The 12486-nt window shown below is 39.6% G+C and overlaps 1 protein-coding gene across 6 annotated transcripts in view; it reads right to left on the reverse strand.

Moving 5' to 3' along the window:
• Positions 1 to 12486, reverse strand: part of DOCK2 (dedicator of cytokinesis 2) — a 245877-nt gene that overhangs the window by 195986 nt on the left and 37405 nt on the right. For all 6 annotated transcript variants that reach the window (XM_083430680.1, XM_083430685.1, XM_083430683.1 and 3 more), the window contains 5 exons: positions 12195 to 12378; positions 12005 to 12102; positions 8914 to 9003; positions 8513 to 8613; positions 5973 to 6107 (listed from right to left, as the gene is read on the reverse strand). In XM_083430680.1, the coding sequence (XP_083286806.1) occupies positions 5973 to 6107; positions 8513 to 8613; positions 8914 to 9003; positions 12005 to 12102; positions 12195 to 12378 (608 nt within the window). The remainder of the gene's footprint in view (positions 1 to 5972; positions 6108 to 8512; positions 8614 to 8913; positions 9004 to 12004; positions 12103 to 12194; positions 12379 to 12486) is intronic.

Consider the following 12486-nt stretch of genomic DNA (forward strand, 5'->3'; position numbering starts at 1 on the left):
ACCAGACATAGCTGGAAATAGGCACACCTAGCTACCTGGGCCTCAAATGACAATGTTGGATCCAGGAGTACCACCAAGCTATGGAGCTGTTCCTTCCAGGGGAGTACAACCCAGTTCAGAACAGGCTGTCTCCCCATGTCCTGCACTTGAGAACTCGGAAAACATATACAGACATCATCCGGACCCATGCAACTACTAAGAACTAAGACGTGATAAAAATCTACTACTAGCACTATTAGCAGGAGCAATCTAGATTAATTCAGGACTATACTGTAGTTTTAGGAAATCCCAGACAATGGTAGCCCTATATTTTTAAAACACAAACACATCACTGCTACTTAGATTACTAAACTTCTAACTGCCCCAGCATTTGGATGCCACTTATTCTGTTCAGATGAATAATGCTGTGGCCTGTACTATACAAGTCTGTAGCACGAAACCCTCAAATTCCTTCTCATCAGTTTCTTGTAGCACAATTAAAGCACCCAATGCTATTCATAATTGTTTCCTGAGTAACTCCATCACTATCCAATTCTGTGTCAAATCGAGATATTAAGAAAACCAGACAGCAAATGTGAATTAGATTACCAGCCAGCATGAATTAATATCATATCCCAGCAGTATTTATAAAAGGCGAAAGCAGGATTTAGCCATTCATCATCTGGTTGTATTATACCTTTATTAAATCAAGTATCAGTTAATACATATTGCCTTTTTCCGAAAAAGGTAAAGCTCAAAGCTTGCTAATTAATAACCAAATTAAGGACTTTTCCCAATTCACATTAGTTAATAACAGTACTTCAGCCTTCATTCTATCAGGTTTATCAGTGGTCGTTAAAGCTGATTTAATCTTCTTTATTAGCAAATTAATCTAACCCGCTACATGAGGGTGAAACAAGAATGGAAATGCATGTTTTATTATGACAAGGGAAGGCTAATACTTGCCTGAAGCTTATATACAAAAGCTAACAGCAATCCAATCTGCAAGTTACAGTTGCTTCCTCTGGCACCATTTACTTCCAACTAAAAGTCAAAGCTTACCCTTGCATGAAGATGCGATGTAGTCAAGCACATTGGACGTGTAAGACTCTCTCATACATTATAGCAGCACAACATGGAAACAGGGTTTGTAAACATCCCTTTTTACAACGTATTTTCTCAGCTGGGAAAAGCCATTTTATGATTGTTCCTACTCACATTTTTTGCCAATTATTTCAACTATATTCTGATACACCATACAACTTGGTTACGACAGCCAAGCATCTATGTTGGTGAAACGTTGCTTATCTTTATTAAACATCACTGCTTTGATGTATATAGCATCGCCTTATCTTAATATACCAGTTTCATAAACCCCTCAAGAGTAGCATATTATTCCTTTGTCACACAAAGAGCCAATTGCTGTTGATACATTTATTTAATAATGAGCATAAGTGCTGGGTTGCTGTTGGTTTCCCACCCCCAACCCCCATATCTGCTACACAGCGTCTCAGTTTCCTGATTTGACAATATTTATGTTTAGTTTATATTATAGTACTAGTGATCCAGAGATCCGTTGGTACCATCCAAAACAATTAAACGGAACTAATTTCAAGTCAGTATTGCTCCAGTCTCCCTCTCCCTCTCACATTTTGCATACATGTGGAGAAGGGCTGAAGTGGGCAACTGAATCCATTTAACCACCCTGCAACTTTCACAGGCACAAGTTGTGCTGAAAGTGCAATAACATATAGCCTCTCCATCAACACCAGGTATGTACATCATGATGAATCTTCAATAAAAATAATGCCTTGAGGGGTCCTGATATGTAACTATAGACCAGCTTTGAATGAAGCTTGCTCAAAGTGCTGGGAAGTGATTTTCCTGTGTTTGCAAGAGGGTAGGAAAATAATATCTAGAATGTGTTGGGGAATGAATATTTCAAAAGACTGAAATACTGAGTGAAGGTCAAAAGTGATTGTCTTTTGACAGATGGCAAACTTGCAGTAATGAAAAAAAGCTTAAAGCTTTTGTCAACAACACTTGAGAAAAAATAAAGCAATCATCTAAAAAGATACTGTGATTATGGCTGACGGTTGCTGCAAGGTTGTAGCTTTTAGTTGATCTAATGGATACATGAAAACCTAGAGAAGTAGAGGTAACTTCAGCTAATGGGATGTATCTTTGGTTTCATTTTAGACCAGTAGTTCTACAAATAAATCAGACTATCAACATATGTATAAACCATAGGTTTACTCTGATATCCCTCTCCAGGGTTTCATTTGGATGTGTACTGACAACAATTGTGTTGTGACAACAATACAGGCCAGAATACTTGTGCTTAAATTATGTGAAAAGACTTCACATAATTCCCCACTATGTCACACACAGAACAGAAACAGACCAAATGTTGGAAGGATGGTATCCAACGCCTCTTGTCCCAATTACAAGATTTTCAGGTGACTATGAAGATGGACAAGAGGCACTTAAGAGATTGTCTCTTTAGGTCCCATGCAGAAAGGGATCTAACCATGATGGCTTCTACAAAACATTCACCATGGTTCCCATGGTCAAAGCTCCCACTTGCCGTGCTTAGAATTGCTTTCACAGAATTACGATTCCAATCGATGCCCTCGGCGGTGTTGGATGGATGCTATGGCCAAAACATTATGAAGAAAGACTCTGTCTTGCGGTTCACTTTCTCCTCCCAGACCTCTCGTCGTATCTACTCCTCTCAATAACAAACTCAGCTTTCAATCAATTAAGCACCCCAAATAAAAAAAGAAACAGTCTCAGCTTGGACACATTACGCGGAGGAGGTATATACAAAAATACAATAACTCGGAACAAAGTCTCAGTTATATATCCTAAACTGGGTGAAAAATTACCGTCCCTTTTGGTCACTGGCGTAGCGCACTCCGACCAGGACAGAGCAGAAATGTTTCTATCTACTTTTCAAATATTCAACTGTTTTTAATCAGTCCATTGCCTCAGATTTTTACACTTTGTATCTGAGGTCTCTCGGCAGTTACAATCTTACTCCCTCTCTCTCCCAGTCTTCCGTTACACGCCGGTTACTCTTACCGCTGAGGTGAATTCCTTCTTCTTTCATGTCATAATATCTTTGTTCCGCTGGTTTCTTTAACTTAAATTCAGTCTGTTATTGTTTTAGTTATAACCCAGCTTCTTAATTGTTGTTGGAGGCTTGCTGCTTTCACTTGGAGCCTGAGGCTTCACAGCACGGGGTCTGCTGCTTCCCTTTTGTGCTGGAGCTCCAATCCTGTTCTCAAACTTGGTTTAAAATGTCCGAAAAACAGGAGAGCATCGGCAGCACCGCCAGGTATCTGTCCCCCAAGATAATCCTCTTGGGGTTTTGAGGTCCACGGAGCCTTTGCGACACCTCTAGACCCCTGTGTTGTTCGAGACCCCCCTGGAGGGCAGCCTCGCGCTCCTCTCTTGTGGCTGCGGCTCGCCAGAAGTTGAGCACAGCAGTCCTTGTGAGGCTTCAGGCCCCGCCCTGGGCCAGGTGGTAAGTGGCAGGAAGGAGCAGGGCCCTCAGACACTCACACCTGTTCTAACATCACTTATTACCATCCCCTGTTTCCGAATAGAACTCACTTGAATAGGGTGGAAAGGGTGAAATGGCTGCTGAGCGATACTGATGACTTTGTAACTTATAAGGTAGCACTCTGTGCGCTGGCAGCTAAGAAGATCAGGAGGAAAGAACTAGATAAAATAGCGGTCAACTGCAAAGGGGATTCGGATATTTAATTTGGCATATTTTACTAGCAAATCTTCTGCTATTCTATTTTACGCAACAAACAATCTCAGTAGTTGTGACTGTGGTTTATATTGTATGTGTGGTGCCTGATGATTTTTATGGTTATTGCTGTTTTTCCTTTTGTTATTTTTCTGAATGATGCCATGGCCTATGGCTAGCGCAATAAATGTCTATGATGATGATGACGACAATGACAGGCAATACAAAGTCTAGTCTAGTTATAACAAGCGCACTAGATAAAATTGTTGCAGTGGGGAGAAGAAGGAATTTCAACCTAAGCATTAAATTAAATTGTGGTAAAATGTTGGTCTCCATGCTAAGCTAAAATTGAGGAGTTTGAGCTGAAGTTTTTGAACAGTCTGGGATTTATGTTTCCAATGTGTCAAAAAAAAAAGATACTGGAACTTCAACAGGGCAAGGCAAGAGTGTGATAGTAAATCTCATTTTTCGAGATTACATTTAAAAAGAGAGGACGGATGTCCCTAAAATTGTTTGTTTTTACTTTTTGCCAAAGTTGAAAGTACAAACATGACCTCTGTACAAAGAAGAATTCCAATTGTTTTGAAATTGTAATCTGATATGATACACAAGGTTTAATAATGTGAACTGCTGCAGAAATCAAAATAATTCTCGGAGTGTACAGTATAAATCAACAGTTGTGGTTTTTTAGCTTTAGGCCTTGAAGCAACCCATCAAAAATCCAGTTGCTGCAAACATGTAGTTAGCACCTTCCTTTGGTGTGCTTTGTAATCTGAAGCTAACTTTGTTTTAAAGTTAATTTTATTTTTAACATTTTAAAATGTATGAAATCCTTCCAGTGAAGCTCTGATGGACCCCTAACAAAGAAATCCTCCCTTTCCCATAATCAAAGTCACAGCAAGCCTGGCTTTGATTTGCTGCTTTAATAGCTAGGTATTTAGCAAGGAAAGCTCGGGATCCTCCAATATTCCACAGCTTGAGTAGAAGAAACTGCTGAATATGTAATACAAATGTATTTATTTCTTCTTTTAAACATACTAGATACTTTTGATAAGATGGGGAACTCATTTTTTGAGAGTTTATGCTAAGCATTCCGCAAAGTATTAAATTATAGACCAGGTCTGATGACTCGCTGGGATCATGGCTGTTTCTTTCTTCAGGTTCTTAAATGTTATTCTTATTGTGGCATTTTGAACTGAAAACAATCCCTCTTGTCCAATTACCAGTTTTGTTTCTGTGCTATTCCTCCTAATGCATGGAAGGTAACAATTTGGTTAAAGAGTTGTTTCTATTTTGTGGTTCTGAATTTAAAACGTAAGGGCAGTTTCCTTGCACAATGTAGCTTTATTGGGGGGGGGATATTTCCTACTGTGCTCTCAGATGTATCATATAAAGAGCGGGGGTAGGGGGGGGACTGTTTTTGTATATAGTAAAAGTCAACCGAATTATTTACACAAGAAAGCAAAGTCCTTGCTTAAATGGCAAGCCTGTGCTTCTTTTGGAGCAAATGGAGAACTTTTGCTCTTAAAAATCGTAGATCTTAAGGAAAGCACTATTCCAAAGTCAAGATTACTCCTTGAAATTAAATGTACAAGCTTATTACACACTTATTGGTTTCTTAGACTCCCTTCTCCTCTCTGGGCCTATTTGGCAACTGTAATGTGTTGATCCTGAAGAATGCAATTAAAGCTACTGGAGACTGCTATGCAAGTTTACATTGTTGTGCTGATTTTGTATCCTGCAACACAAGATGCTATTTTACAAGTGCCATTACTACCTCTAAGGACAGCACAAACAAGGTTGATAACCTCTGCCAATACTGTAAATTGCGCCACTGCATCAGGTGCCATGTATAATATCTGTGTGCAATATCTGCTTTCATTGACCTTGCAAACAAAATTTCATCTGTAATCTTCTCCGGCCCAGAGCATTTCCAGTTCTATTTCTGTTATGGCAAAATATGAGCTCACTGTCACAGTAACTGCAACACCCACCCAATTAATCTATTTGAATAATAGGCAGGTGAACACATGTCTGATCTATCAAGAATACACATTTTTTTAAAAAAAAAATGAATAGATTTCTAACATTATTTAACAGAGTAGGTGAAAAATTCCCCGAAACTCCCAAGAGCCTGATGAAATTAAGCAGGGGCCGCATCTGGTGGTCGGGCCAGAAGCCCCTCACCCTTACCTCAGTGCTATTTCAAAAGTAATCAGACTGTAATACTTACTGTGAAAACAAAGTCCTTGACCGAACTATGAACTTGAAGACATATTCCAGAGATTTCAGAGTTCTTAGTATAGGTTCACACTGTTCCCCTCTGCAGGAAATGTCCAAGTAAGTCTTCAAAACTGTCATTAGTTTCCTGAAATTGAAAAAATGTGTTACAAAGGGGGAATGGGGCTAAACTTTATCACATTTCCTTTGTATAGTGTGTAAAGTGGCAAATATCTATATAGTGCATGATGTAACATGGCAGACTTGGTTTTATTACTTTATAATTCAAATAAAAATATTACACAATTCAATGGGGGGAAAGCACAGTAGCATGACCTTTTATTTCCCATTATTATTTCTATCTATCACACAGGATGGCTTTGGACAGTGGCCACGGTCATTGCACTGAATAATATTGCTAGTACAGTGTAGGGCTGGGAATTCTTAGCACCAAACAATCTGCAGCAAAGCAGTACTTTGGGTTGCAGTATTTAAACGTTTTTGCAGCATGCAAAGTATTTTGGCAAGGACTGGAATGATGATGAAGATGACAAAGGACTGTACCTGAAAGTTACTGACTCATAGCTCTGAGTGGAAAATATATTGGTGGAAATATATATTGTAAATCATACAATATATTCTGTATGCTCCGTAGTATAATATGCTCTTAGAAGAAATTGCGTGTGCAATTGCACACACAAAACACCTCCCTTTTCAAAAATGGATTGAATCTAGACTAGGTGAGCTCCCCTTTTGTAAACTATGAGACTTAAGTCATGACTGGTTTCAATAGCAGACTGATCCTCCCCTCCCCATGTGCTGTTCTGGGGGTTCTTCCGACTTCCCTGCCTCAGAGCCAATTTCAGGGAGCACCAGGGTGCACAGCCTCATTGTACAAGTGGAAGCCCTTATTAGGCGAATCCTGCTCTTAGTAGGAATCAGAACTATTTTATATAACGACTAGAAACAAATCTAAGGACACATTCTGAACCATATTACAAAGCATACACACATGTGGATGGTAAAAATTCTCTGTGTCAGTGATCTTGAGAAGACTGTAGAATGGTACCAGCAATCCCTTGAACATTTGAGCAGATGAGCTTATTCCAACTCACAGCTTATGAAACTTGAGCGCAAACCAGATTCTGACTCTTCCACAGCCTCCTTGGAAGGACCCATGATATCACACCCCAAGCACCATGGCAGACTCCTTAGCAGAGCCAGCCCAAGACATTTTTCTGCCCAAGGCAAAGGACAAGATTCCACCCTCCATGGACAGAGGTTGACTGCGCTGGCCATTGAACTTAAGTGCAACATTGGCAATAGGGTAACATATTCCACAGCACCTGAGGGCAGCAGGGGGTTCATTGTCTCCATGTGCTACCTAAAGAGATTGATTAACTCATTCTACCTAATGGGAAAGCCTTAGACATTGCCCATTTTTAAAAAAGAGATTCAAAGCTCCAGAATCCACTGAGGGCAACCATTAGAGCACAGGCAGAAGCTGTGCATGAAAGACTGCACCCAGCTTGATGCCCCAACACATGCAGTTTAGGGGAAGTTCCAACCATAAGATCTAACACATTCACATCTCAAGGCACTAAGTTCTCATCTACACATGGAACAACATAACTAATTTTGCAGCTTGTGGATCTGTAGTGTAGTGCACCATATGCCTTGTCCACACAGTGCAGAATCTCCATACCATCATCACCACCAGACAAGATCTTCCATCAGTGGCATGGAGCTACACATAATGCAGGAAATCTATTCGGCAAGTTAAACTTTGCATAGACAAGCCATGTAAACAAAGCATGTAGACCAGCACTCAAGAGATCGATGAGGAATCATTTTCTTGAAAATACAGTGAACAAAAACCAACATAGTAATAGATGGAGTTTAGTGCCAACAAACTCATTGGTACTTTCTTTTATTCCCTTTTTCCTTCCTGAGTGTATGGTAGATCTGAAGACCATAGTGTTCTAAAGTCCCCACCAAACTAATAAATAGGGGGCAGGGTTAGGGGTTGCTTTAGTGCACTTGGCTTTGATGTGTAATCAATAAAAAGAATGCCAAATTGCTGTGAGTGAGCCTGATTTTATGTGACCTTTAGCGATTCTTATGTTGTGGGCAAGTTTTCCCAACAAGGCAAGATGACACAGCTTGTCGTACCATCTGTCTGTGGAAAATTTGTGCACCTCTTTTCACAAATATGACATTTCCCAAGATGAGTATCTGTTGGTGTTTGTATGTTAATTTGATGACAATATTTATTTAATTTTCCATATTGATCTGGAGAAAGGAGCATTATCTTTCCTGAAGACTGACAGAAAAATAAAAATAAAATAATAATAATAATAATAAACCTTTATTGTCCCTACACCACCTGTGTGCAGTGAGCCCCCCCCCCCTAAAGTCCAGGGAAGATGTCACTTCCAGCTCTGCCACCGAGTTTTACATGGAGATACCAGGCAAGCTATGGGTGGTGTGAATGCAAATTATTTGTTCTATATATCACCTTTCTCAGTAATGATTGAAATATTGTCAACTTACTTGTAGGCTAAAGTTGCGCTGAAGTGTTGTTGTATATAAGCCTCCAGTACAGTATTGAAATGCTGGAATTTCCTGTCTGCAATGAGTCCTATTATATAGATCTGTAACAGGTTAATAGGATTAGTGTTTTTTTGTTTTTATTTTGCACACCAAAAGTCATTTGAAAAGTTACAGTTTGCAACGAGGTCCTAAAAAAAATCCAATTAGGTATTTTGTGTATTAGCTAAATGTAGTCATTATCTATTAGCTAAAGCCAAAAGTTTATTATTGAGGGATGCAATACATCTATGTTGGGGATCCTGAAGCCATTTCAGTTACAAGCAGTGCCTTGCTTCTATAGTAAATTGTTTCAAAGAATGGAACCCATAGTTTGAACTTGAACAGCAGAGGGCAATCCTTACCAGTGCATCAAAGACGAGAATGTCATATTCATCACTATGAGAATGTTCCATCATGATATTAAACAAGGCATCTAAAGTATCTTGGAGGAACTAAAGAAAGAGAGAGAGAGAGAGAGAGAGAGAGAGAAGATGAACAAATATTTTACAAGCTTTGATATCATGACAGGATAAAGATTCTTTGAGAAACATGTTCATGTCTTTAAAAGAAAAATTCCACCTAGCCCCAGGGAAAGCATTTCATGCCTCAAAGGATCCATCTTTCTAGCCTTGTCACCTGGAGCATCACCACATCTTTGAAGACTTATTTTCTTATCATAGCACACATTTGACTCAAACAAGCAAAGCAGTCATCCCCCCCCCCCAAATGTAATACTAAGGATGGCCTACAGTTTATACTGGAATGAAGAGAACATTTCCTATTCCCCACAAGTGTAAAGTTGATTGCTTTATCTGTAAATGTTCACAGGTGTACTGCAAGAGGTTTGTAAGTTGCACAGTCCCTTAAAATGTGGTAAGCAATTGTTTTCAGCAGTGTGTCACTGTGAATTTAGCTGCAGCTGGTGTTAAGTAATATCCCTCAGCCTAAAATGGCTTGATAGTATGCCCAGACCATCAGGATACTTAAAGCGCAAATGCAGGGGAAGGAGATAAAGCTAGTATCTCTCCTCCCATTAGCATGCCTGGCCTCAAGTCTTCGGTATCACCCAAATCATTGCCAAGTGGGAATGAAAACATGGTGTGTGCCAACTGGAAGAGGATTCCTCCTTCCATTCATACCAGCTCAGGTCTCTCCCGCCCTTTGTGCTTTGTCAGAAAGCTCAGATGAGAAGAAGGAAAGGAGGGTGAAGAGGTTTACAGCAGGCCGGGATCAGCCATTGTGCTGCCAGTTGCCAACCACAATTCCAGCCTCAGAAACTTGGTGAACCCCAGATGGAATATTCTACAGAATATCAATAGAGAATATCAATAGAGAGAAACTTTTATTTGGCTTTTCTTCCACATGTTGCTTATGATATAGGCATCATAAGAACAACATTAAAGCTCCAATATGACAATGATCAGGAGATGAACTGATCTTTTACAAAAAGAAGAAGCTACAAGCTAGCCCAGGGACAACTCTGAACTTGATCCATATTTCCAAAAAAATCAGTTCTTACAGCAGAAAAAGAAACATCAGTTCAATGCAAGGAAAGATAATGAACTGCTTATTTACACGATGAAGACAGCTTTTCAAGTTTAGAAACACTCTGAATAGATCTTCTAGACTAGCCTGGGTCAACTGAATTCCTTTTCTAAACCCCATTAAAGAGCTGTTTGCATCAAATGAATGAAGGTTTATAATCTTGCCCTCTTCATCAGTGCTTCTAGTGTGACTGCTGTGTGTCACATCTTGCCTTATGGGAAACATGAAAGTTTGTGACATTTTGGTTGGCCCTAATAATGATGTTACCCAGCTGTGGATTTTGTATGTAGGTAAGTAATCCTTGCTACATATTTCCATAGTCATAGTCTAAAGTATAGTTCTTCATAGAAAAGAAGCTTGCATCACATAGATAAACCATTACATGTTCACATTTCATCAATAAACACAAATATTTTCCAAAAAAGAGCAACACTCACCTTTTGATCAGAGATCAATTCGCTTTTTATATATATTAACAGGAAAGGAAAAGATAATGGGTAGCTTTTCTTAGTCTCACAACCCTATAAGCATATATTTCATTTCATTTGTACAGGCAAAGACACGTTGCCTTTTAGATTTGCCTTGATATTGTGCTTACTTTGAGTTAATCGTGCGTAAAGAGTAAAGACTTGAATCAAAGGATCTACGGTTGTTACAAAACTGCCATGCCCAGAATTTTGATAAGTTTGGGGAGTGCTAAAGCAGCAGCTCGCTGGTTCTACTTTAATCAGTGTGTGTCCCCAAAGAATATTTGTGTGAAGCTTCAAGTCAAGGGAAAATGAATTATACCTGCTGTATTTAGCACACATGCAGCCTTAACTTACTTTCAGTATTGACGCTAATATGGGAGAAAATTGCTCAGCACAATGCAACAGAAGGCAGGTGTGACCCTCCACCCAGGTGCCCCTTTTGATGTAAAAATCAAACCTCATCCTCTAAACGAACAGAGCAGACATATGAACAACCAGGACTGCCCCCATCACATACAATCAATCAGGAATTTGCAAATAACCTGCTCCCACCGAATCAGGGGTCACTGAGGCAGAGGGCATATTGGGGGGGGGGGACTCTAATACCAAGTCTTTGAAAAACATGCTTTCTTTTGTTTGAAAATATTCTGAACACAATTGCTTCATCATTGTCTTTTTTAAAAAATCATGTTTGCTGTTAAAAAACAAAAAAGCTAACAAAGGGAAGCACATTCCAGGGCAGCATTTAGCACAGCACGGTTAATAAAATAGGAAAACATTAAAATAAAATAGAAATTCTGCCATGTAAGGTATGCCTGAAATCCAGTTCAATTGTTCAGCTGCCATCTGTTTTCTATGCAAACAAGACTGGCATTATCCTGAACTGATGTCACTTTGGGGCAGTTGTTTCCAAAAAGAAGTGGCTCTCCAGGGTTTCAGGTAGGGAAAATTCCCAGCCGCATCTGAAAATGCTGGGAGTTGAACCTGTGACCCTTTGCATGCAAATAATATGCTCTACCACTGACCCATGGCCTTTCCCCCAGTGAAGCCAACAAGACTGATGCCTTGTAAAAAGAAAACACAACTGTGGACTATGCTCTCAGCCTATAATGGCTGATACAAGTGAAGACAATTTCCTGAGCCATTCTCAAGGGATTAGTTTGCTTCAATGAGCACAAAAGATGTGTTACCACTTGAGATAGAAAAACATGTTGTTGAAATGGCTAAGATTTCCTACATGGATTTTGGAAATAAATTGAGGAATAGCACCAGGATTCCAAATTTGTCTCTCTAGGAAATATTTATCCATTGAGGAACCAAGGACTGCACAGTACATCATTTCCCGGGAAAGGGGGATGATTACCTCCCCCATAGTATATGGCTTTTCAGAAAGTCCCTGACCTAAAATTACACCGCTGTAAACATTTTAAAAACATACCTTCACAATTTCTTCCCCATCCACAATCTTCAGTTTTTCTAAGTTCTCCTTCAAGAGCTCTGGCTTCATACGCCACTTCAAAAGGCCCAGTAAACCAACTGCAGAGAAGAGCAGAAATATATTCACAGAGAAAGGGGGTCTAGCTTTCAAGTGCAACTTAAAAAGCCTTGTCAGAAGCTTATATTCTTACCATTTTGAGTTAGCTTGGTTGAACAAACAAGCGTTGAAATGGTAAATGTGTCTCTTGAGCTTACTGAGAGCCCTCCAACACTGCTTGAACTCCGACTTAAGGTTGAGCCTTTAGAGTCTACGTTATGACGTGAGGAAGGGAGACTCAGGTAAGCACTGGCATCCTCCATTTTCTTACTATCACCCTTGAAAGCAAGGCATGAAAACAAGGTGAGATTCAGTGGAATGGGCTAAATTCACATATAACCAGGATAACGTTGCTGCACTATTGCACACCAGCAGCCTTTTAGAAA

Source organism: Podarcis tiliguerta (assembly GCF_965153285.1).
Source record: "Podarcis tiliguerta genome assembly, chromosome: 2".
NCBI classification, from domain to species: domain Eukaryota; kingdom Metazoa; phylum Chordata; class Lepidosauria; order Squamata; family Lacertidae; genus Podarcis; species Podarcis tiliguerta.